At 47.1% G+C, this 26,464-nt stretch overlaps 1 protein-coding gene across 7 annotated transcripts in view; it reads left to right on the top strand.

The window, feature by feature from the left end:
* RAP1GAP2 (RAP1 GTPase activating protein 2) overlaps positions 1-26,464 on the top strand; it is a 260,021-nt gene that overhangs the window by 21,273 nt on the left and 212,284 nt on the right. For 2 of the 7 annotated variants that reach the window (XM_081579975.1, XM_081579974.1), the window contains exon 1: positions 22,412-22,591. The exons of 3 other annotated variants lie outside the window; for them this stretch is intronic. Coding sequence is in view for 1 of the 4 variants with exons in the window: in XM_081579965.1 (XP_081436091.1) it covers positions 23,087-23,136 (50 nt within the window). In the remaining 3 variants the exon portion in view is untranslated. Of the gene's footprint in view, positions 1-22,411; positions 22,592-22,844; positions 23,137-26,464 lie in introns of those variants that run through there. 2 more of the 7 variants (XM_081579966.1, XM_081579965.1) reach the window with 2 other exon arrangements.

Raw genomic sequence — 26,464 nt, 5'->3', positions numbered from 1 at the left:
ACTCACTGAAACTTCTGAAGCAAGTGGGTGTGTTGGCAGGAAGTATCATTATTCCCATTCAACAGATGAAGAACCAGAGGCTCAGAGGGAATGACTTTAGTTCCTTGCCCCCATGGAACTTTAGCCTCTTCTATATCTCAGCAAGCAAAAGGAACAGAGCAGCAAAGTCAGTACAGAGAGACAGAGATTTGGGTTCTAGTCTGTTTCTTAACCAGCTGTGTGACTTCGGGCAAGCCCTCCCCTTCTCTAGGCTCTTGGTTTTCTCTTGGGTAAAATTAAGGGATTGTCGAGAGGGTGAATCCTGAACCCTCTCCAGCTCTGCCATCCCTCAAGTTCAAGGGTAATCATCAGTTGGCAGGACTGATGGTTAGAGGGCTTCCCACGTGACTCAGTGGTAAAGAACCCGTCTAGTAATGAAGGAGATGCAGGTGATGCAGTTTCAATCCCTGGGTCAGGAAGATCCCCTGGAGGAGGAAATGGCAACCCACTCTAGTATCTTGCCTGGAAAATCCCATGTACAGAGGAGCCTGGTAGGCTACAGTCCATGGGGTCGCAAAGAGTTGGACACGACTGAGTGACTGAGTACAGCACTTGATGGTTACAGCACAACCCTCCTCCAATTCAATTCCATTTCTTTGACTTAACCTCAACCCAGGGCTCTGGGCTCTTCTAGATCACAGAGGAGGAAGGTCTGATGAATGTTTCACTAACACTAAGTCTGTGGGCTGAAGTCAGGTAGTAGAAGCCCTTTTCCCAAGGGGAGTGGGGGAGGGTGATAAGGAGACCCAAGGAGTAGATCCATGGTGGAAGCTCTGACACCCTGATGGGAGAAGAAGACTTACATCCCTGAATCCTAATGATGGCCTGGCTCACCAGCGCCCCCTCTTCTGACCCTGCCCCTGTCCCCGTGAGTCTCTTCTGTGATGATCAGCGTCTTGGGAAAGCATAGGCAGAGGGCAATGGAAGCCCAGACCTCTGACGTCCAGGACTCAGAGCTCATGCCTCCTCTGCCAGGGACTCCCAAAGCTTGTGGAGGCCTTTCCTCCACCTGCCCTAGGAATGCCTGGCCAGCAGAGAGGAAAACCAGCTGATGGATTGTTCTGTTTAGCAATGGTTCCTTCAAACAGAATTTCTGGTAAGCCTCTGCAAATCCAGATTGTCATTGGTAGAAGCACAGCCAGCAGGACTGAGAATGAGAACCTCACATTCACAGGTTCCTCTCTCAGGACCCCCTTTTCTTGTACCTCCAAGGCTTTCCTAATCCAACCAAGTGAGCTTTCATTTCAGCTGGGTGGGGGCATTCTTTGGTTTGTGGGAATCACTGGTTACATTTACTGACCACTCTGCTACGTTTAGGGAACATCATGCACATTAATTTACTTCTGCCAACCACTCTTCAGTAGGTATTACCACCTCCGTTTCACAAAGAAGCAGACTCAGAACGGAAGTGACTTGTGCCAGTTCACACGCCAGTAAGTGACAGCAGATCCAGTTCTCCAACCAAGTCTTATGAATCCAAAGAAGTTTCCCAGTGTTTACACTGAAAACAGTCCTGTGTTTGAATCCTAGATCTTTTGGTTCCCTGCTGTGTATTTTTGGGCAAGAAAGTTAGGGACTTCCCTGGCAGTCCAGTGGTTAAAACTTTGCTTTCCAATGCAGGGGGTGAGGGTTCGATCCCTGGTCAGGGAGCTAGGATCCCACATGCCTTGGGGCCAAAAAACCAAAACCTAAGAAACAGAATGAAGATTGTAACAAATTCAATAAAGACTTTAAATATGAACCACATCCAGAAAATAATCTTTTCTAAAAAAAAAAAGAAAGTTAACTTCTCTGAACCTTGCTTTCCCTTTCTATACAATGAGGCTACTCATAGTAACAGTCCCAGGATGATTGTGAGGGTTAAATGAAAATAGAAATTACAGAGCATTTAGCAGAGGACCTGGCTCAATCAATGCTTCATCCCTTCTCCTCTCTGTCTAATGTGTAAGGAGGTTAATTTAATCCTTGCCCACATTTGCTCATTTGCTCATCATTCATTCATTCAGTGATCTAATATTACCAACCACTGTGCTGGGTACAGGGACACAGTGATGAACAAAACAATATTCCTGCTTTCTATTCTCATGGAGCTCACAGGGTGAAGAGGAGAGAATCAAACAAATAAATAGGTGCATTCAACAAACAAATAATAAGGACTTCCCTGGTGATCCAGTGGTTAAGAATTTGCCTTGCAATGACAAGGATGCAGGTTTGATCCCTGGTCGGGGAGCTTAAGATCCTACATGCTGAGGACCAACTAAGCCCACACTACAACTAGAGAGTCCGTGCACTGCAATGAAAGATCCCGTATGATGCAGCGAAGTTCCTGCCCACCACAACTAAGACCCGATGCAGCCAAATAAATAAATATGAAGCAAACAATACAAATAAATTAAAAATGACAACCTATAAGAGCCATGAAAGAAATCTGCAGAGTAATGTGTAAGAATATAAAGTGGGACCTAGTTTAAATTAGGGGTCAGGGAAGGTCTCCTTGTGGAAATGATTTTAGGCTGAGACCTTGTGGCAAGAAGGATTCCAAGATGATCCCCAAGATCCCCAGCCCCTGGAAGACACACTCTCTTACCTTATCCCCCCTCCTTGGGTGTGGGTGGGATTGTGAATATGACGGGTTTCACTCTTGTGATTAGGTTATATGGCAAAGGTGAAGGATTTTACAGATGTAATTTTACAGAGATCTCCAATCAGTTGACTTTGAGTTAAAAAAAAAAAAATCAGATTATTCTGGGTGAGGCAGGTTCAAAGGGCTCTTGCTGTAGGAAGAGATCTGAAGTCTGAGAGAGATTTGGCTGCTGGCCTAGAAGCAGGAAAGGCTTCCCAGGTGGCTCAGAGGTAAAGAATCCTACTGCCAATGCAGGAGATGCAAGAGACACAGGTTCAATCCCTGGGTGGAGAAGATCTGGAGTAGGAAGTGGCAACCCACTCCAGTATGCTTGCCTGAAAAATTCCATGGACAGAGGAGTCCATGGGGTCACAAAGAGTCATGACTGAGTGACTGAGCAGGCATGCACACTAGAAGGGAAAAACTGCCCAGCTGTGAGAGAGCCTGTGGAGGAAGCCACAACAGGACCTGAGCGAGGCTTCTAGTTGCTGAGGATGGTCCCTGATTGACAGTTAGCAAGAAAATGGGGACTCCAGTCCTACAGTTGCAAAGAAACAAATTCTGCCAACAACCGATGGGATCTTGGAAGCAGATCTTTTGCTAGATGAGTCTTCAGAGAAGGATGCAGGCCCACCTTGATTTCAGGCTTGGGAGACCCTGAGTGGGACCCAAGTAGAATCTGCCAGACTTCCCATCCTTGGAAACTGTGAGATAATAAATTGATGCAGCAATAGAACACTAATACAGACTTGAAGGAGGAGGAGGAGTTAGAAGTAAAGGGAAGGACATCTCAAACAGGGAATAGCATCTGTGAAGCCCAGAGATAGAATAATCATGATAGCTTACATTTATTGAGTGCCTATTATGTGCCAAGCTTTTTTTTTTTTTTAAGTTCATTAATTTATTTGGCTGTGCTGGGTCAGTTGTGGCACGTGGGATCTAGTTCCTTGACCAGGGATTGAACCCAGTCCCTCTGCATTTGGAATAAGGAGTCTTAGCCACTGGACCACACTGGAGAAGTCCTCCAGCTTTGTGTTGAAGTGTTTTATGTGGTCTTGAGGAAGGGAGACATGGCCGCTGCTGGTGAAATTTGAAGTGTAAAGTATTAGGGGAGAGTAGCAGGAAGTGAGGTTTGACAAGTGAAAGATCTCCCAAGGACTTGTAAACTGTGTTAAGAGTTGTGGATTAATGCTAAATGAATTGGGAATTTACTAAAGGACATTAAGCAAGAGATGAACATGATATGATTTGCATTTTTAAAAGACCATTGACTGTCATGTGGAAGGCAGATTAGAGGGAGCAGAACAAACAGACTCGAGGAGGCCAGCTGGGAAATAGAGCGGTTGTCAAGGTGAGAGATGATATAAGCCTGGACCTGATGATGGAGGCAGAGGTGGAGAGAAGGTCCAGGTGTATTCTTGGGGGTAGAACTGGCAGGATGAGGGAATGGGCTGGATTAGATCATGCTCATGGCGAAAGGGACGTCTAGGATGTCTCCCAGCTTTCCAGTCTGGGAAACTCAAGTATGAAGGCACATTTACTGGATCTTTCCTCATTTCTTCATCTTTCCCACTGGACCTCTTCTATAATCACTCCCTCCATGATCTCATTTAATCCCATGGCTGTAAATGCTATAGGATTGGCCAAAAAGGTTGTTCAGGTTTTTCCATAACATCTTACTAAAAATCCAAATGAACTGAATGAAAAAAAAGAACGAAAAAATCCAAATGAAATATTATGGCCAACCCAATATTTATATGCTGACCCCTAAATTAAATCTCTTAACACCACCACTTGGGTATCTAATAGGTCCCTCAGACTTAACTCTCAACGCTCTCAAGACCATTCCTCAAGTCTCAATACTGAACTCTTATGATTCCTCCTTCAAGTCTGCTCTGACCAGGTGTTTGCCATCTTGATAGAGAGAACTCAGTTGGTCAGGCCAAAAACCTAGGAGTCATCGTTGATTCCTTTCTTATATTTTACAGCAAACTTGTTTGCAAATCCTGTTGTCTCTACCTTCAAAAAAAAAAGCCTAAGGACTTCCCTTGTGGTCCAGTGGCTAAGCCTCCGTGCTCCCAATGCAAGGGGTCCAAGTTCGATCCCTGGTCAGGGAACTAGATCCCATATGTCCCAACCAAAAGTTCACAAGCTGCAACTAAGACCTGGGGCAGTCAAATAAATAAATAAATACATTTGTTGTTGTTTGATGTTTCCCAGGTGGCTCAGTGGGTAAATAATCCACCTGCAACATAAGAGACACAAGAGATGTGGGTTCGATCCCTGCGTTGGGAAGATTCCCTGGAGAAGGGCATGGCAACCCACTCTAGTATTCTTGCCTAGAGAATCCTATGAACAGAGGAGCCTGGCAGGCTACAGTCTATGGGGTCGCAAAAAGTAGGACATGATTGAAGGGACTGAGGACTGTTGTTCAGTCCCTAAGTTGTATCCGACTCCTTGTGACCCCATGGACTGCAGCACGTCAGGCTCCCCTGTCCTTCACTATCTCCTGAAGTTTGCTCAGATTCATGTCCACTGAGTGGGTGATGCTATCTAACCATCTCATCCTCTGCTGCCCTCTTCTCCTTTTGCCTTCAGTCTTTCCCAGCATCAAAGTCTTTTCCATATATACACACATATGGGCTTCCCTGGTGGCTCAGATGGTAAAGAATCTGCCTGCAATGCAGGAAACCCAGGTTTGATCCCTGAGTCAGGAAGATCCCCTGGAGAAGGGAACTGACAACTCACTCCAGTATTCTTGCCTAGAGAATTCCATGGACAGAGGAGTCTGGCGGGCTACAGTCCATGGGGCTGCCGAGAGTTGGACATGACTGAGTGACTAACACACACACACACACACATACACACACACTCCATACATACAAATAAATACCTACACACATAGTAAAAAAAAAATCCTAAATCCAGTTGTTAGGTAGTTAGAATAGGAAACAGGAGTCCAAAATGGCAGTGGCTGAAAGACAAGGAAGGGAAAAGCCCGCGAAAATAGAACAAAGGAAGGTTGAAGGAAGGTCCGAGGACTGGAGTGAGGACTTAAGGTAGAACAAACAACATTCCCGGCTAGCCCAGTTTGCATAGGGCAGGCCCAGGGGGAGGGGAAAACACATAAAAAGAGGAGCCACAGCTCGCTCTCTCTCCCGCGTGCTGGGGCGCTCTTCTCTTCGCGTCTTTGGGTTGACATGCCCTCACGCCTCGAGGATGGATTTTCCTGCTATTATCTAAATAAAATAGAGCTGTAACAAGGAGCTATAACACTGATTTGTCTAAGAGCTATAACACGGTCCGTTCGAGACCTGAGAGCTATAACACGGTCTAAGACCCGAGAGCTGTGATGTGCCGAGGGCTCTAATGTCCGTCACTCCAAATCTTTATTGTGACGAGACAGAACCGAGGAGCATACACTAGCCTGACACAGTCAAGTCTCACTGTCTCCATTGCTGTCACCCTAGTCCCAGTCCCTGCCATCCCTCTGGTGAAAGTCGCTCAGTCGTGTCCGACTCTTTGTGACCCCATGGTCTATACAGTCCATGGAATTCTCCAGGCCAGAACACTGTGATGGGTAGGCTTTCACTCCTCCAGGGGATCTTCCCAACCAAGGGATCAAACCCAGGTCTCCCGCACTGTAGGCAGATCCTCTACCAGCTGAGGCACCAGGGAAGCCCAAGAATACTGGAGTGGGTAGCGTATGCCTTCTCCAGGGGATCTTCCTGACCCAGGAATTGAACCGGGGTCTCCTGCATTGCAGGCGGATTCTTTACCAGCTGAGCTACCAGAGAATCCCGCCATCCCTCTGGTATACCCCTGCAGTGGCCTCCTTCAGCGAATCTGATAACATCTCTCTGCCCTCAACCAAAACCCTCCCATCTCACTTAAAACCAAACCCAAAGTTCTTCCGAAACCCAATCGCCCCTGGCTCTGTTTGCCCTCTTCTCGGACTGTTCCGTTACTGGCTCCACCCTTCACTTTGGCTTCCTTCCTTTTTATCCAACTTGCCCACCACACTCTAGCCTCAGGGACTTTGTCAGTGCTGTTCCCTCTTCCAGAACTGTACTTCTCCAGGATATCCTCAGGGCACATTCCTTCCCTGCATTCAGGACTTTAGTTCGGGGCTCTTTTCTGATTTGTTGTTGTTTAGTTGTTCAGTCACGTTGGACTCTTTTTGACCCCATGGGCTGTAGCCCGCCAGGCTCCTCTGTCCATGGGATTTCCCAGGCAAGAATACTGGAATGGGTTGCCATTTCCTTCTCCAGAAGATCTTCCCGATGCAGGGATCGAACTCTGGTCTCCTGCGTTGGCTGGTGGATTCTTTACTGCTGAGCCACGTCTCTGATTACCTGATTTAAAACAGAACTGTTAGGCAGGACGTCCCTGGTGGTTTGGTGGTTAAGACTCTGAGCTTCCACTGCAGTGGATGTGGGTTCGACTGCTGATTAGGGAACTAGGATCTCACATACGGAGTGGCACAGTCAAAAAAAAAAAAAAGGAAAAGAAAATGATATAGCATTTATATATATAATAGAACCACTGGGAATTCCCTGACAGTCCAGTGGTTAGGACTCCACACTTGCATTGCTAGGGTCCAAGTTTGATCTCTGATGGGGGAACTAAGATCCCACAAGCTGTGTGTTGTGGCCCCCAAAAACAAACAAACAGAACCCGCTGTCACTCTCCATTCCCTATTTTTTTTTCTCATGAACTTACCATCACAAGAATATATCACATTTTTGCTTATTATCTGTTTCCCTGGCCAGACTGTTGGCAATAAAAGATGAAGGACTCTGTTTCATTTCTTCCTGTTCCCTAGTACCTGGCATAGACTCTGGCAAATAGGAGCTACTTAGTAAGTATGCATAGAATCCATGAATGAGTGAATTTGTGGAGCTGGGACAGACTGATAGAGAAGCAGATTTACAGAAAAGGTAGGTTCCAGCCTGAGACATGTTAGATTTGACATGCTCAGGAGACCTCAAACAAGGAGAAATAGATGTCAAGCAGACAGTCAGTAATCTGGTGCATAACTGGTGAGAAACAGGTGAACTATGTCTGTGCTATTGTATATCTACGTTGTGATGTGCATGCCTATGTGTCTGTACCTATACCTGAACCTGTGTGCATGCCTCCAGGAGTGCACGTATGTGTGTGTGTGCGTGTGTGTGTGTGTTTTGGGAGAAGGTTCCTGCTTTTCTTGCATCTGTCTGTCTACTGTCATGCACCTGGAAGATGAAGGCGTGGGGACCTATGCTTAGGATGAAGAGAGAAAAATGTCTGTTCCCTGCTGCTGAAATGCAAATATTTCTGGAGGGTAAAGCCCTCTCCACACAGCCCTGGAGATCGGACCCTGGCCACGGTGAGAGACTGAACCAGCCAGCTGTTTCTGCACCTTCCCAGAAGGACTTGAGTGTTTGCTTCCAACCAGGCAGGCTGTTCTTCTCAGGGCAGAAATTTGGGTCACAAACGATCTTGGCAAATATTCTTTCTTAGACATTATTGTTTAGTTTGTTTGGGGGAGGGCAGGGGATGGGGTGAGGAAGGAGGAACCAGGGACAACACAGATTGCTGTGTTGCTGGGGAATCACAGGCGCTTCAGAAGGCCCAAGCCAGGAAAATGTCAGATTTTTGCAAAGACGCTCAGTGCTGGAAGCTCCAGGTTTCAGAAGATGTTCTTGCCTGAGGACTTGATCCAGGCCAGTGGCAGTGGATGAAGGGTTAGAGTTCTCAGTGCCATCTTCTCTCCACACCCAGCCTGAGATGCTCAAACTCACAGATAAAAAGTGCTTGGTGAGAAGGGTCCCTGGCCTCTGTCCACTGTCCTGACCGCCTCAGGGCCTGCATTGTTTCTGCTGCCCACCTTCTCCTACTGCGCCTAGTTCTTTCTTTGAATTTTCTAGTTTGATTAAAAAAAAAAAAGTTCATTTTTAAGAACTGTCATCAAGAATGAAAAAAGATCTGTAATACAAGCTTCATAATTTATAGAGTTAATTCCAAGTATTACATTAAGAGAAATTGTTTTTTTGGCCGCATTGTGTAGGATGCAGGATCTTAGTTCCCTGACCAGGGATTGAACCTGCATCCCCTGCACTGGAAGCATGGAGTCTTAACCACTGGGCTGCCAAAAAAGTTAAAGTGTTAGTCGCTCAGTTGTGTCCGACTCTTTGAAACGCTATGGACTGTCGCCCCGCCAGGGTCCTCTGCCCATGGAATCCTCCAGGCAAGAATCTGGAATGGGTTGCCATTCCCTTCTCCAGGAGATCTTCATGACCCAGGAATCAAACCCAAGGTCTCCTACATTGCAGGCAGATTCTTTACCATCTGAGCCACCAGAGTCCAAGTATTTTTGACATGCTTCTCTGTTTGAAAGTTACAAATATTTTTCCCTCTTGGTGAAGTTGGTGGGAGAAATCTCTCAGGTCTCCAACCATCAACAAAGTGTCAGGCCCAGGAACTCTGTGACCTTGGCAAATTCTAACTTTGAAATTCTAACTTTCTAATAACTTAGAAATTCTAACTTTCTAAGGCAAGGGCTCTTGATCTCTGAAAATGAGTTCATTTCCTGCTTACCTTTGTGGAGTTTATGGGTACCCCTTCCTTCTTCAGCTATCTGCCTACCACAGACTGGACAAGGAAGAAACTGTAGTTCTCTCTCCTCTCCAGTTCTTAGAGCTTGTTGAGTTGAAAGAACCACAGAAAGTACAGAATCATAGCACTCAGGGCTCAGAGAATCATCTCTATCAGTGTTTTTCACATTTTGCTCCATAGAACCTGAGTTCTGTAAAGGGGTCTCAGATGTTGCCAAGAGGTTTGAGAGCAAAAGACAGGACTGGAAGCTTTGCTGTATTTATTCTTCTTTATATGATGGGCTTGTGCATACAAATTCATTGGAGAAAGGGCTTCCGCTAACCAAAAGTCTGAAGACCACTTATACAGCCCAATTTTTCCTTGAGTAGCTGACTTCCTCCTTTCCTTAGACCTCCTTCCCTTGGTCTCTGCTGCCCCCATCTCTCCCTCAGGCAGACACCATGGCTGGGAGATGAACCAGAATTGAAACCTCTTGCTTTCTGCTTACGTGGAGTTTGTATTGTCTGCCACGCTGCAGCCCCTGACTGTTTCTCTTGTCCCAGTTTCAATTTCATACTTGGGTTTCTTTTCTCTTTGGGACTGAAAATATTTATTGAGTCAACACATATCCTTGCACTGTTCTGAACACTCAAATACCCATATTTTGTTCAGATTCTTTAAGTATGCATTCTTGTTTCGTGTTAGCTGCTCAGTTATGCGCAACTCTCTGCAAACCCATGGATTGTAGCCCGCCAGGCTCCTCTGTCCATAGAATTCTCCAGGCAAGCATACTGGAGTGGGTTGCCATTCCCTTCTTCAGGGGATCTTTCCAACTGAGGAGAATGTTAAAGTATGCTTATCATTCTTATACTCTGGGCAGGTATATTAGATAAGATAGGCATGGTAATATATGGATAAATAAATGAATTAGTATGTTCTTTATTTTTCTTGGCCATCATTCCTCTTCACTACCTAACTCTCAGGTTTGGAGTAGGAGGGAGAGCAGGAACTCAAGAACTCTTTCTCAGACATGGATGCACAGGTAACAGTATTTATTATAATAATCATCAGGGGAATTCCCTGGCGTCCAGCATTTAGGACTCTGAATTTCCACTGGAAGGGGCCTGGGTTTGCTCTTCAGTTGGGGAACCATACAAGCCATGTGGCTAAGTTGAAAGAAAAACATCAGTGCATAGGTAAAAATACCTATATAACAACGAAAAATGGGTGACACTGCTCTTATTTTATGAATATTAACTTATTTATCATTTTTTCTTTTTTCTTTTGGCTGTACCCGCTGGCTTGCAGGATCTTAGTTCCCTGACCAGGGATTGAACCCAGGCCCTCAGCAGTGACAGGACTGAGTCCTAACCCTTAGACCACAAGGGAACTCCCTAACTCACTGATCTTTACAGCAACCCCGCATTGAAGGTTCTATTAGTATATCCTCTCCATAGATGAGGAAGCAGAGGCTCAGAGAAGTTAAGCAGTTTGCTCAAAATATACCACTACAGTGCCTGGTAACTGGGAGCACCCCACTGGGGGTTCACCCTGGCATTTAAGACCCTTCACAATCTAAACACAGTCCACATTTGCAGTCTGAACTCTTCTTTCAGATTCTACCTCTTACTGCTAGCCATGGACATCCCCTCACTATCCCCCACCCTGTTGCTGCCTCCTGAAACCTGACCCATCCTTCAGGGCCCTGCTCCAGCGCTACCTTCCCCATGGAGCCTTCCCTGGCCCACCACACCAGGCTGGCTCTCCTTCCCTATGTTCCCGGGTATTTTGCCTTGTATCACACTTTACTCTGTGTGTCTGTGCTCCTGTGCATGTGCAAATCTGGCTTCTGCTTTAAGCCATCAGCTTCCTGAGGGCAGGGCTTCACCAAGCCAAGGCAGTACAGGTATTAAAAAATAATTACTCCCCCTCCCCCAAGTCCTTGGCTCTCCAGGGGACTTGCCTTGGGAACAAAAAGTCAGCCCTTGACAAATGTCTGGGACTCTCTGCAGGGTGGGGGTCACTTGGTCAGTTGTGGAGCCACAGTTCCGGGGTGGAGGTCTTGTGGTCTTCCCCACTCCGGGGCCCCTCCTCCCCCCAAACCTCTAGGCTATGGCTCCCCTCTCCACTGAAGATCCCTAGAGCCCCGACCTCGGTGGAGCTGAAGATCCAGGGACACGGGGAGTGGGATGCCTGGGGAAACGGGAGCCCCCACCCCCTCAGTCTTAATGTTCTGCCCTGCTTATGCCTCGAATATGACTCCCAGCGAAGGCAGTGGGGGGATGTGGAGACTAAGGAGGACGGGGAAGAGAGGTACCCAGGGAGGACAGGGAAAGGCAGGCGGAAAGAAAGATGTGTGCGGTGGCAGAGGGCAGGGGGTGGCGGTGGCTCCACCTCGGGCCGCTGTGGACTCTTCGCCAGGGCCAGGAAGGGTCGGAGTCTGGGCGGCGGAGGACAACTTCTGCCAGCAGCCCGCGGGTCCTGTCCGCCTCCCGCGCGGCTGTGCGCAGCCCCGCGCCCGCCCTCCCGGGGGAGCAGGAGCCCGGGTCGTGCGGTTCCCCACCCGGGCGCCCACCCCCCCCGCCCACCGGCCTCCTCACCTTCGGGACCTGAGGGAGAGACGGGCCAGCGGGGCCCTGAGTCCGGGCCAGGCTGTGTGGGAGGAGGCGCTCTTCTTCCCCGCGCTAGCTGCGCCCGGGGTTCCGCAGCGCCAGCCCGAGCTGTGGCGCCATCAGCTACTGCGAGGCTGCCGAGCGATCGGGCCCGGGCTCCGGGGGGCTCCCGGGCGCCGAGTGCGCGGGGCGGTGGGGGGGGTCCGGGGCGGGCTCCAGGCGTAAACACCCAGCAACGTGACCGGAACTGGCGAACGAGCAGTAGGGGGGGAAGGCGGGGGGCGGGAGAGATAAGGGGGGAGGGGAGGGACCTGGGACTGGCGGGGAGGGGCCGTGGGCGGGGCAGGGGGGAGGGGAGGCAGACTGAGCGCGGCCGGGGGAGGGGGAATCCCGGGAGTCCCGGGAGCCCCGGGAGCCAGGCCTAAGGACCCCGACGGACTGCCGAACTCTCGGAGCCGCCTTTGACTGAAGCTGGAAGGGAAACCCGGGGAACCCGCCGGCCACTTGGAGAGCAAGGGCGCGGCGGGCGTATCAGCACCGTGGACAGCACCCAGGCCGGCAGGCCGCGATCCGCTCCGCCCCTCTGCCCACCCGCTGTCGTAGAAACCTGAGACAGTTCCCCACCCCTCACTCCCACCCCCGCGCCAGGTCCAGGGAAGGGTTGGGATTGGGGGATGCGAACCGACCAAGGGTGAGAACATCTACCCTGTGCCTCAGATCTCTCACTAGCTGTGTGACCTTGGGTGAGTCACATCACTTCTCTGGGCCTCAGTTGATGAGACATCCTCTTTCCCTCTATTTGCGGGATCCTAAGAGCCAAGAGAGAGGATCCTTTTGAAATCCTAGAGTCCAGAAGATTGGAGTTGATCCGTTCTCACTATGCCTTGGGAGGTTTCTGGACTGCTTGGCTTCTGTTTCTGGGTCTACCAATACCTTCCTCCTTCCAGGGCCCAGTCCCCTCATCTGTAATATGGGATGATGATGCTCTATGCAGCTCGTAAGATCTTTGGGTTGTCGTGAGGATTAAATAAGTTAATACATGTTAAGTGCCTGAAACAGTGCTGAGTGCTCATTAGGCATTGGTGCTCATGATGGCAAGGGACCAGGTGCACTGAGTGTGTGGCAGGTGGTTCAGAACTGTCTCTGGGTAAGTCTTTTCCATCCCTGCCTTAAGGGACTGGAGGAAGGGAACGAGGGGCTTCAGACTAAAGGGTTGATCTGGCTTTTCCCACTCTGTTGCCAGCCAAGAACTTTCCTCCCTACCCTCCTGGGCCAAATGTCCAGAGAAATCTTCTGCCTTTGTCTCTGGAATTGCGAGACCTTTGCATGAGGGCCTTGGGGCAGGTTCCAACAAATCACTGGCCTCAAGGTCATCCTGTCTTTTCTCTATGGATCTCTTTGCTCCGTCTCCTTCCTGGTCAACTTTTTTTTTTTTTCACATTAAAACTTTATTTTTTAAAAAATTATTTTCTAAACTTTTTATTTTGTATTGGGGCAAAACCAATTAACAATGCTGTGATAGTTTCAAGTGAATAGCAAAGGGACTCAGCCATACATATGTATGTATCCATCCTCCCTCAAAGTCCCCTCTCCCTAGTCCATTTTTAAACCTTAACTGGACTTGGATGTCAGTAGATGAAGGTTTTAGCTGCTCTTGGCCCACAAAATTGAAGAAATCACCCTCTTAGTTGGCTTGACAGGCAGTGGTGTTCAAAGGCATCTCAAATCCCACTGCGGGAACTCTAGCCTCCGGCCGTGCTGTGAGTAACCCCTCTTCAACCCTTCTCCTCTGAGGAAACCCTCAGAGCAGAAAGGCCAGCCCAGTCCTGCTTCTTCATCTCTTGCTGTCCCTCCTGGGGCAGCATTCCTGTGCCATGTATTGTATGTGTGTGTGTGTATATGTATGTCTCCAGCAGGGCTATGGGTCTGCTAACCCATTGATTTATCAGTTCTGATGAACTGAGATATTTCTAAGAAGAATGAAAGGTATGTTTTGTATCCTGAAAACTTGGGCTCTGGTCTGAGCTCTGTTGCTTATTAGTTGGGTAATTCTGGGAAAGTCTTAACCTCTCTAAGCTCTACTTCCTCTTTCAAATATTAAAAAAGGAACGGCAACATCTACTTTGCCAACAGGATCATCGAGCTGAGAGTGAAAGGGTTTTGTAATGTTAATGTGTGTGCAGATGGAATTGTTATAACTGGACATCAAATGGTTTTCTCCTTGATCAGTATCAAGATGGATCCCGGGACTCTGGTTTTTTACCAGCTGGAGGAAACAGCTCCAGATGTCTGTCTGAGGGGTGGCCCTGACTGGTCATGGGTGGGGGACCTCCAGCTTTGCCACAGTAAGTTCTTCTGGCAGAATCCTGCCCTGGGCCAAGCTCCCAGCTGGGCTTCTAGGGCTGTCCATAGGACACTTGCAACATCTTTGGCTGGAAAAAGATCCATGTGTGAGACAACAAAAGATGTGCACAAAAGCATCCAAGGAATAACTGAAGATGATGAACCAGCAGAGTTAGGGCTTGGACTTGCCAGCAAGGAGACTTAGGGGTTCCTCCTGGGAGGAGGTTAGCAATCAGTCAGTTAGCACATAGAGTAAAGTAATGTTGAGCAAAGCGGACTGCATGGCCCTATATCTGATGTTATGGGGACACTTAGAGATATATGATGACATATGGAGATGATGATGTTGCAAACGATAATGTTGATAATAACAACTTTATTAAGCATGTTCTATATGCTAAGTCATCTACTAAATACTTTAAAAGAATCTTATTTCTATTTTCAAAATTAGACTTGTAACCAAGTCAAAGAAAACTAAAGTGTATAAAAACTGAATCTCTGGCCTCAGAAGTTTTGAGTTGAGCACTTTACCCATATAATCTCTCTCAGAGACAACTTCCCTGGTAGTACAGTGGATAAGAATACACCTGCCAATGCAGGGGACACGGGTTTGATCCCTGGTCCAGGAAGATTCCATATGCGAAGGAGTAACTAAGCCTCTGTGCCACAACTACTGAGCCCAAGCTCTGGAGCCTGAGAGATGCAAGTACTGAAACCCACCTGGCTCGATCCTGTGCTCTGCAACAAGAGAAGCCACTGCAATGAGAAGCCTGTGTACTGCAACAGAGAGTAGCCTCTGCTTGCTGCAACTACAGAAAGCCTGCACCCAGCGATGAAGACCCAGTGCAACCAAAAATAAAAAAAATTAATGTAAAAAATTAAAAAACAAGAAACTTCAGGGAAATCCTATAAGAAAGATTTATTCCCATTTGTAGGTGGAGAAAATAAAGCTCAAGGGAGGTTATATTTGACACCACCTAGCTTGTAAGCAGCAGTCAGGATTCAAACTCCAGCCCCATCAAGGTCAGAGGTGGGCTTCATCAAGCCCCTCAGTGAGGAGGTGACTCCAGCTGTAGCAGAAGGCACCCACAGTTGCCAAGGGCTTTAGTGGAAGGTAAAAGCTTTGAATACCAGTGGGGAGAGTGAGGTCTGGGTGGCAAAGAAGGCTCGGAGTTTCCCTGTATCTCTTCATGACAGTGTGGAATAGTGACTTTCTGAGTTCTGTTTGGGTAACAGCGCTATTGGTTGGTGTCCTGAAAGTAACAGACAACACATTTAATCCTTTTTTTTTTTTTTCTGGCTGTGCCAGGCAGCATGTAGGATCTTAGTTCCCTGACCAGGGACTGAAACTGTGCCCCCTGCATTGGGAGCTTAGAGTCTTAACAACTGGACTGCTAGGGAAGTCCCAGACAGCACAGTTAAAATGAATCGTTTGAAGAGAGTTAAGAGACTGTCTACAAGGCTATGGACAGAGTTTAGGAAAGAAGAATACAAAGAGCATTACCATCCTTAGGCTTAGAAGGACAAGACAAGGCAGTGATGAGATTTCAGAAAGGATGTATTTGGGGAGAGGGCTACCTGGCAAGAGCTGCGGCTTCCCTTAAAAGAAAGTATCTGGGGACTTCCCTGGTGGCCCAGTGGTTAAGCATCCGCCTTGCAATACAGGGGACAAGGGTTCAATCCGTAGTCGGGGGACTAAGATCCCACATACCTCAAAGCAACTAAGCCGGTGTGTTGCAACTACTGAAGCTGCTCTGGAACCTGCATGCCACAACTAGAGAGTCTGTGCACCATAATGAAAAAGGTCTTGCCTGATGTGACAAAGATCCCGCATGCCGCAGCTAAGACCGAAAGTGTTGGTGTTAGTGAAAAGTGTTAGTTGCTCAGTTGCGTCTGACTCTTTGCGACCCCGTGGACTGTAGCCCGCCAGGCTCCTCTGTCCATGAAATTCTCCAGGCACGAATACTGGAGTGAGTTGCCATTCCCTCCTCCAGAGAATACCCAGGGATCGAACCCGGCTCTCCTGCATTGCAGGCAGATTCTTTAACATCGGAGCCATCAGGGAAGCCCAAATAAGTATTTTTTTAAAAGGAAATGTGTGGCGCACAGGGACCTGGGAGGGAGCTGAGGAATCAATATGCAACCTCACTGTCCTCTTGCTCCCAGTCTCCTTCTGGTGCCTTCTTCAGCCAGTCCCAGTCAGAAGTCAGCAGTTAAGGGAGTCCACTGGCACGGCCTGTACAGGTAGACTTCCCAGGACACAAGCAGAGTAGACAAAGGTGTGGAAAGTTTCCGGAGAGAGGAGATATCTGGTACAACGTTCTTCAACTTGGGTCCCATTTGCTGTTCTCTGCCAGGCTGCTGCCCACCAGTGATGGTGGGCACCAAGATGCTCCAAACAGGGGGGCAGGTGGCAATGTTACAGGGATACCTTCTTTTCTTCAAAGACTCTGGCCATCTGTCCTCACCCCCAAAGACTACCCAATCTGGGGCCCTTGGGATGTGGTGGCTAGGATTGGGAGCTCTGAGACCAGACACCCAACCAGAGGTTACTGTGGATAAGCCTCTTAGTCAGCTTACCTAACAAATGAAAGATCAAACTGAGGCAAGGCCGCACTCTCCTCAGATGGCTGATTTGGATCAATTGTTGTTGTTGTTTAGTCGCTAAGGCGTCTCCGACTCTTTTGCGACCTCATGGACTGTTCTGCAGCCTCCTCTGTTCATTTGGAGAAAATGGTCCCTAACATCTCAGCAGGCTTTTGGAGTTTCAGATCATTCCTAAATCACTAGAATGGCAAAAAGAATGAGCTCTGGGTGTGTGTGTGTGTGTGTGTGTGTGTGTGTGTGTGCGCGCGCGTGTGGGTACACTAGGTTGCAATTCAGGTTCAGACACACCACCTCTGCCTCAACCCTGCCCACTTCCTCACTCCTCTAGGGCACAGAGCTCAGACACTCAGCTGACGGGCTTCACCGAAGGGATCTGAGAGGTGCCACTGCCTGTGCCTGAAATTCTTCCATTCCAGATCGCTCTCCATGATCTTGGGCAACAAGCTCCCCAATTCTTTGATGATCTGGTATAATTGTGACCCCTCTTTTCCTTTATTTTTCCCTAATTTTGTATTAGTTTTACCACATGTAATGCTCCACATTTTGCCTAAACGTATCACTTCCTTCAGCCAGGCTTTTAAAACGTATTTATTCATTTATTTGTGTGCACTGGTTCTTACTTGTAGCATGTGGCATCTAATTTCCTGCCCAGAGATGAAACCCAGGCCCCCTGCATTGGAAGCGTGGAGTCTTAGCCACTGGACCACCAGGGAAGTCCTGTCAGTTCTTTTAAATATTGTGTTTTATTACAGAAGCATTTACATGTCTTCATTCACTCGTCAATGCGTGTGTATTAAAATTAAAAAAAAATTTCCCTCATTATTCATTGTAGAAATCTTTGGAATTCTTGATAAGCAAAGACATAAAAATAAAAGTTCCCACTTTACTTTCCAGGCCTAACAAAAAGTAACATTTGGCATTAAAAAAACTCTAACTATATAAAATCTTAATTATATATAATTTTATCATCTCATTTTGTAGTCTGCTTTTTGGCTTAGCAATATAGCATGAACATTTTTCTCCTGCTGCAGTGTTGTTCTTTGTATTGATAAAGTACAGTGTACTGTATCTATCCATATTTTTATTGTCTGATAATTCGATTTTTATATTTTTTAATGGTATAAGCAGTAATGTTGTGAGTATCTTGGTAGCTTTATCATTTGACAAGTAACTTGTTGTACTTCTTCTTATTGCACAAAATGTTTGCTTAGAAAAATTAGGATATATGGGTAAGAAAAACAATAAGATAAAAATCACTGTAACTTCACCTACCCAGAGATAAATCACTTTTTAAATATGTAGTTCTTCCAGATTTTCTGCAAGTATATTAATATACTAGTTCTACTTGGTAACACTTTTTTTCATTTCAAAATACACCTTGATTTTTTCATGCCAATAAGTCTTTCTTAGTAGCTGTATAATGTATAATGTTCCATCACATGGGCATGCTTCTTCATTTATTTAATCTCCTGTTGGACTTTTGTGTTGTCTTCAGTTTTACTCTCTTTGCAAACAATGTTGCAATGGACGTTCTTCTACAAAGACTTTTTACCCCCCCATTTCTTTTTTTTTTTAATTTTTATTGGAGTATAGTTGATATACAGTGTTGTGTTAGTTTCAGGTGTATAGCAAAGTGAATCAATTATACATATACATATATCCACTCTTTTCTAGATTCTTTCCCCATATAGGTTATTATAGAGTATTGAGTAGAGTTCCCTATGCTAGACAGTATGTCCTTATTAGGTTATCTATTTTATTTTTTAATTTTATGTTTATTTACCTTTTAAAATTTTGGCCACACCACGCAGCATGTGCAATCTTAGTTCCTTGACCAGGGACTGAACCCATGCATTGGAAGGCAGAGCCTTAACCACTGGACCACCAGGGGAGTCTCTCCTCCACATTTCTAATTATCTCCTTAGGATGAATTTCAAAAAGAGAAAATTACTAAGTCAAGGGATACACACATTTGTTGACTTTTGATCATACTGTCAAACTGCCATGAACAATAGTTGGACTAATTTGTACATCAATCTCAGTCATAACTGGGAAAGTCTACTTCCCTTCTCCACACAAGCCCTGCAAGGGATAATTAACAACAATACAGCAACAATCAACTGTTCCAAATTTGACAAGTAAAAAAAGTACTGTCACACTTAAATTTTCAAGTACTTAATTTACAGTAATATTAAATTTAAAAAATGTGTCTACTATCTATTTATATTTCTTTTGTGAATTGTGTGTTCATGTCCTTTGCCCCTTTCTCTATTAGAACATTTATCATTTCTTATTTCTTTATACTAAAAGCTTTGAACATTAAAATTTTTTACTGTATAGTAAAATGTATACAACATAGAATTTGCTACTGTAACTATTTAAAACAAATAATTTTATTTGTTTATTTATGGCCATGCTGGGTCTTTGTTGCTGCATGGACTTTTCCCTAGTTGCAGTGCACAGGCTTCTCATTGTGGTGGCTTCTCTTGTTGCAGAGCTGGGCTCTAGGACACCTGGGCTTCCATAGTTGCAGCACATGGGTTCAACAGTTGTTGCTCCCAGGCTCTAGAGCACAGGCTCGGTAGCTGTAGTGAATGGGCTTAGTTGCTCTGCCATATGCGAAATCTTCCCAGATCATGGATGGAAGCTGTGTCTCCTGAATTGTTGAGCCAATTCCTTACCACTGAGCCACCAGGCCCTGTTGGCCGCCGCCCCCGGCCCCCGGCCCCCGGCCTGGCCTAGCTCCTCTCGGCCACGCTTCTGTGCCGAGCCGTCAGCAATACGTGAACCGTGAACTTCCAGATGTTCAAGCTGGTTTTAAAAAAGGCAGAGGAACCAGAGATCAAATTGCCAATATCCGCTGGATTATTGAAAAAGCAAGAGACTTCCAGAAAAACATGTATTTCTGCTTTATTGACTATGCCAAAGCCTTTGACTGTGTGGATCACAATAAACTGTGGAAAATTCTGAAAGAGATGGGAATACCAGACCATCTGACCTGTCTCTTGAGAAACCTGTATGCAGGTCAGGAAGCAACAGTTAGAACTGGACATGGAACAACAGACTGGTTCCAAATAGGAAAAGGAGTACGTCAAGGCTGTATATTGTCACCCTGCTTATTTAACTTATATGCAGAGTACATCATGAGAAACGCTGGGCTGGAAGAAACACAAGCTGGAATCAAGATTGCTGGGAGAAATATCAATAACCTCAGATATGCGGATGACACCACCCTTATGGCAGAAAGTGAAGAAGAACTAAAGAGCCTCTTGATGAAGGTGAAAGAGAAGAGTGAAAAAGTTGGCTTAAAGCTCAACGTTCAGAAAACTAAGATCATGGCATCTGGTCCCATCACTTCGTGGGAAATAGATGGGGAAACAGTGGAAACAGTGTCAGACTTTATTTTTTTGGGCTCCAGAATCACTGCTGATGGTGACTGCAGCCATGAAATTAAAAGACGCTTACTCCTTGGAAGGAAGGTTATGGCCAACCTAGATAGCATATTGAAAAGCAGAGACATTACTTTGCCAACAAAAGTCCGTCTAGTCAAGGCTATGGTTTTTCCAGTGGTCACGTATGGATGTGAGAGTTGGACGGTGAAGAAAGCTGAGCGCCGAAGAATTGATGCTTTTGAACTGTGGTGTTGGAGAAGACTCTTGAGAGTCCCTTGGACTGCAAGGAGATCCAATCAATCCATCCTAAAAGAGATCAATCCTGGATGTTCATTGGAAGGACTGATGTTGAAGCTGAAACTCCAATACTTTGGCCACCTCATGCGAAGAGTTGACTCATTGGAAAAGACCCTAATGCTGGGTAGGATTGGGGGCGGGAGGAGAAGGGGATGACAGAGGATGAGATGGTTGGATGGCATCACCGACTCGATGGACATGGGTTTGGGTGGACTCCGGGAGTTGGTGATGGACAGGGAGGCCTGGTGTGCTGCATTCATGGGGTCGCAAAGAGTCGGACACGACTGAGCGACTGAACTGAACTGAACTGAGCCACCAGGGAAGCCCTCGTAACTATTTTAAAGGGTGCAATTCAGTGGCATTAAATACATTCGCATTGCTGTTCAGCATCACCGCTACCCATTTCTAGAATTCATTTCATCTTGTAAAGTTGAAAAGCTGTGCCCATTAAAACTAACTCCCCATTCTTCCCTTTCCAACCCCAGACCTTGCCAGCTATCATTCTACTTTCGGTCTTTGTAAATGTAACTACTCTAGGTACTTCATGGAAGTGAACTCATCCAGTATTGTTCTTCGTGACTTGTTTATTTCACTTAGCATAATACCTTCAAGGTTCACCCATGTTGTAGCATGTGTCAGAATTTCCTTCCTTTTTAAGGCTGAATAATATTTCGTCTTATGTGTAGACCACATTTTGCTTATCCATTAATACACTCATGAATACTTGGCTTGCTTCCACTCATTTGCTATTGTGAATAATCTGCTGTGAATATGGATATTCAAATACAGGCATATATATTTTTAAATCAGTTTGATATTTGCCTTTTAACTTTGCTTACTTTACTTTTGTGATGTGCTAAGTTTAAATATTTTTATTTTAGTCAAATCCATTACTCTCTTTCCATAAGACTTCTGTCATTGATGCCAAGCTTAAAAAAGTCCATCCCTATTTTAATATGACAATACTTACCTATGTATTTTTTTGAGTCCTTTTTATATATCTATGCATTTACATTTATAATTCATCTGAAATATACTTTGTGATGTGAAATAGAAGCCTTTTTTCCCCCCTGTAAATTGTTAATTGTCCCATCACCATATCCCTCACTAATTTGAAATACATGTACTACACATACACACATCTGGGGATGTTTTTAGACCTTCTATTCTGTTTCCTTGGTTTCTTTGTTAATTATGTTGGGGAAGCTTAAAGAAAGGATACTCAAAGGCAATTGCTAGCCTCATGCTGGACACTATACTTAAAGGTCGAAGGCGAGCTGCCAGTCTTGTCTGTTACTCTTTCCCTGTTTCCTTTTACATATTGTTTAGGTTTTTCATTCCTTGTTGCTTCCTGTCAGTTCTTTAGCTGAGCCCTACTGGAAAGCTCAGATAAAGATTCTCAGGATTTATGTAATCTTGATTTTTGTTGAACCTTGGGGAGGATGCCTATGGATACGGTGACAGATGTCAGTAGCATTTGGATTCCCCTGGAAACGTGTGCTGCGCTCCTGAGTAGGGGCCCCCAGTCCCTAGTGGGAAGATAAGCTTCCAGAGCTCTACATCCAGAGCAAGATCTTCTCCTCTTTGCGTAAGTTTCTCTCCTGCAAAGGATGTGGACTGTCCTGACATGAGAGGCAGGTGGACGGCACTCTGCAGCCTGCAGACAATCTCTATAAACATGTCTAACACTCAGCTCCTTCAAACCAGGCTCCAGTAATGCTGTGGGCCAGGCTGGTCTCTACTCAACTCAAATTAACGTTCTGGGATGAAAGTAGTTTGAAGGCCTGGGTAGAGATGATCCTAGGGTTTGGCAACGTTCGGGGCCAATGCCATAATATTTTATTGTGAGTACTGTGCTCAGACGCTTCAGTCCTGTCCGACTCTTTGTGACCTCATGGAACTATAGCCCGCCATGCTCGTCTGTCCATGAAAATTTCCAGGCAATAATACTGGAATGGATTGCCATTTCCTCCTCCAGGGGATCTTCCAGACCCAGGGATGGAACTGAAGTCTCCTGCCTCTTTTGTATTGGCAGGCGGATTCTTTACCTCTGAACCACCTGGGAAGCCAATGACTGTCGTCTTAAAATAGTTCAATAATCTGTAAGGAGCATCAGTTTTTATTTAAGCCATTTATAGTAGTTTATTTGGGGGCATAACTTTCTGGGTAGGTGGAACAGGTGTCATAGGAAGTGAAACAGTGAGATTAAGTGAATTTCCTCGAGTCACTCAGCAAGTCAGGTAGAATTTGGAGAACTTGACTCCTCGTCCAGTGCTCCAGGGCGAGTCCGCTCCTCTGCGCCTCTGCTCAGGCTGGGCGTGAGTGAAGGCAGTGGGGGACCGGCTGCGGTCTCGCGGCCGCGGCGAGGAGCGCGGTGACCCAGCCCCGACCGACTCCAGGGGCGGGGCCGGCGGCCGTCCCGGGGGGAGATCCGCGCGGCTGGCCGCACCGCCTGGGCTCCAGTCGAGTCGCCTCGCTCCCGCCCCGCCCGCCGGACCCGCGCTGCGGAGCGCGCCCTCGGCACTGGCCTGCGGCAGCCGGAGCTGCTTCCACGGTGCGGCCGGTGGCGGGTGGGGAGCGGGCGGCGGCCAGGAAGCATGGCGGGTCGCCGGGCGCCGGGGGAGAAGCGCTGGCAGCTGGTGCGCTGGTGAGTGGGCACCCGGTGGGCGCGGGGCCTGGTGCCGGCGCGAACCCGCGCGCTGAGGCCGGGCGGAGCGCGGGAAGGAGCGGGGGCGCTGGCTCGAAGTTTCTTCCCGAGCGGAGGCGGCGGGGCCGGGTTTAACTAGAGGCGCTGGGCTGCCTGGTCATCTCCATCCGGCGACCCTGAGCCTGGTCTTCGCGGTTCTCCAGAGCGATCGTCGCCCGGACCCCGGACCCTGCCCCCGACGTTAGGCTTTGGGGGGATCTCGGTGTTCGTTAGCTCTCTTTCTGCAGAGGGACTCCCCTTCCTACCCTCAAACCTTCTGCCGTTCTGATTCGGGCCACGGACTGGGCCCCGAGGGGGTACAACCTACAATTCTCATCTCGCTAGTTCAAGGAGATGCCTGAGTTCACCTACAGGCGTACTCGCGGCGGTGGGCACCCTGGGGATGGGGGTGTTTGAGAAGGGGGGTCCTAGGAGGTGAGGGAAGAGGTCCCTGGGTAGCTGGTCGTTGCCCCTACCCCCACCGCAATCCTGTCCAGGCTGGGAAATCAGAGCCTGCGGTGTCAGGTTGCCAGACTGCAGGCCAAGAAGGTTTCAGACGCATCACAGAGGAGTCACCCGGGTTGGGCCCAAGTCCCGGTTGTCCTAATGTTCAGGGCTGTTTCATTCAGGGATCTGACCTCTACTTGGCGGGACTTAGAATGCAGGGCAGCCTGTTCAGCCCATCCCTGTCCTGGAAGGATTCTAAGACTGTCTGGCTGGGACCCCTCCTCATCTCAAATCCTCCCATCCACACTAGGGCCAGGGGCATCTTTGAAGAAGAATTCCAGGACACTGCTTGCCAGCTACATTCTGTAGCCTGAATACAAAGAACACCAATGATATCCTTAATAATTGCAACCTGGCTTCCAGAGCCCTTCCTGCTGGCTCTACTACCATAATCAGGCATTGATTCAGTTACTCTTTACAGCGATACTCAGAGGAAGGTATCGCTGTTGTTCAGACCTTTAAGTCGTGTCTGACTCTTTGTGACCCCATGGACTGCAGGACACCATGTTCCTCTGTCCTTCACTATCTCCCGGAGTTTGCTCAGATTCATGTCCATTGAGTCAGTGATGCTATCTAACCATCTCATCCTCTGCCACCCCCTTCTCCTCCTGCCTTCAATCTTTCCCACCTTCAGGGTCTTTTCCAATGAGTCCTCTCTTTGCATCAGGTGGCCAAAGCATTGGAGCTTCAGCTTCAGCATCAGTCCTTCCAGTGAATATTCAGGGTTGATTTCCTTTAGGAAGAGGGCATCCCCCTCTTACAGATGAGGAAACTGGGGCTCAGAGAAGGAAGGTAGTTAATCAAGGTCACCCAGCAAGCAAATGACAGAGTCAGGGTTTGAACTCAGGGTTTCCCCAGGGGCTTAACTCCTCCTCTTCCTTTTTTTTTTTTTTAAAGTGTTTATTTATTTAGCTGTGTCTTAGTTGCAACAGGCAAGATCTTTTCATTATGGTGCTCAGACCCTCTAGCTGCAGTGCAAGGACTTAGTAGTTGCTCACTGGCTAAGTTGACCCTCAGCATGTGGGATTTTTATTCCCCAATCAGGGAGGGAACCTATGTCCCCTCCATTGCAAGGTGAATTCTTAACCATGGACCACCAGGGAAGCCCTTCCTCCTCCTTTTTGCTTCTTAATTCCTGAACGCTGGGCCTGGCTGCCATTCCAAGATCACATTGTCAAAAAAATCTCAGCATGTCAGAGCAGGAGGGGTCAGTGGGTTTCCAGCCTGCTCAGTCCATCCTGCTCTTCAAGAATTCCAAGAATCAAAGTCCAAATAATCAAAATTATCATTTAGCAGTGGAGTTACTCTTCAGATGAAACCCCAATACATAAATCAGATAAAAATAGAGTTAATCTGTCTGAAGAGCTGGTGGGGAGTGGGTAGTTACTTGGTGCCCTCTCCCTGTAGAGAAGGCACCACCCTAGGACCCCAGGGCCTTCCAGGTCAGTTTGTGCAGTTTGATTCCTTTCCTCCCTCCACGGAGGAGGAAACAGGAAGAGTCTTAAAGGGGCAAAGCTTGGATTCCTGGTCTGACTCTCTCTGCCATGATGTGTGGCTGGGTTGGATCTTGGGTTGGACCGGATGAAGCATAGATCGTTATTAGTACCCTAATTAGGTTTTGGATCACCTTTCACTCTTGGGTAAAAAAAGCCTATGGCTTTGAGAAGGTCTTGAAGACGTGACTTGAGTGGTCAGACTGCTTGGCAGGGAGCACTCTTGAGGACAAGACACCTTCTGAACTCCATGGCATGCTCCCCACATGATCAGCCTTGGCCTCTGCTTCCTGGATCTCAGAGTGAGTCCGTTTTCTCAAGTTAAATTGGCTTAAGAGTAAAAGGGAGTATTGGCTCCCTTTTAAGAGTATTGGCTTACAGATCTGAGAACATAAGAACTTTCCATGTTTCAGACAAAACTGGATTCAAGTGCTCAACTAATGTCACCAAATAACGTCCTACTCTCTCTGTCCTTTCTCTTTCCTCTGTTCCCTCTTTATTCCCTTGTGGAAATAAGGTGGCTCTCAGGAGTTGCAGGCAACCCTCCAGATGAGCAAAACCCTTCCGGAAAAAGAGCCTGTCTTTCTCAGTGGTTCTAGCAGAAGTTTCAGAATGTCATTTCATTGACCTATTTTGCGTCACATGGCCATCCTTCAGCCAATCACTGTGGAGTGGGGGATGGACTGCTTAGATTGGCCAGGCTGGGTCATGTGCTCACCCTGGAATCTGGGGGCTGGAGTTCCACCCAAACCACAAAATTTTGAGTGGAAAGGAGGGTGGGGTATATTCTTTGGGCAACAAATATGTCTGATGTTTACTTACTCTTTTAGAACAGCTCTTGCTTTGAAGGTTCCTCCTCCAAATTCTCCATAAAGTACCAAAAACTAGGTTAGGATTTGGTTGGGTTCATCAGATCAAGTTATTAAATATGTAGGACTTTTTGGCATTCCTCTTACTGTCTGAGGGCCTGTTGCCCAGTTTTTGATGGTGGGGTTTTGGATCTGGGGGAAGGAACTGACAGAGGCTACAGGCTAGGGTTGTGTGAGTACTTGAAAAACAGTGCAGAATGCTCTGGCAACATCCTTTTGACTGGCTGTAAGGTATTCCATTCACAGTTGAACCATAATTTCTTCGTCTAGCCTCTATTGATGACCTTTCAAGGAATTCTGAATATTTTGATATTGTAAACATTGTTGCAGGGAACCTATACCCATGCAAACATGTGGAAAGATAACGGTTGGATGTATCTCCAAAGTGAAATCGCAGAGTAAAAGGACGTGTACATTGTG

This window comes from Giraffa tippelskirchi, chromosome 3, assembly GCF_054371585.1.
Source record: "Giraffa tippelskirchi isolate mGirTip1 chromosome 3, T2T-mGirTip1v1.2.pri, whole genome shotgun sequence".
NCBI lineage: Eukaryota > Metazoa > Chordata > Mammalia > Artiodactyla > Giraffidae > Giraffa > Giraffa tippelskirchi.
This window is presented reverse-complemented; position numbering and strand designations above follow the sequence as displayed.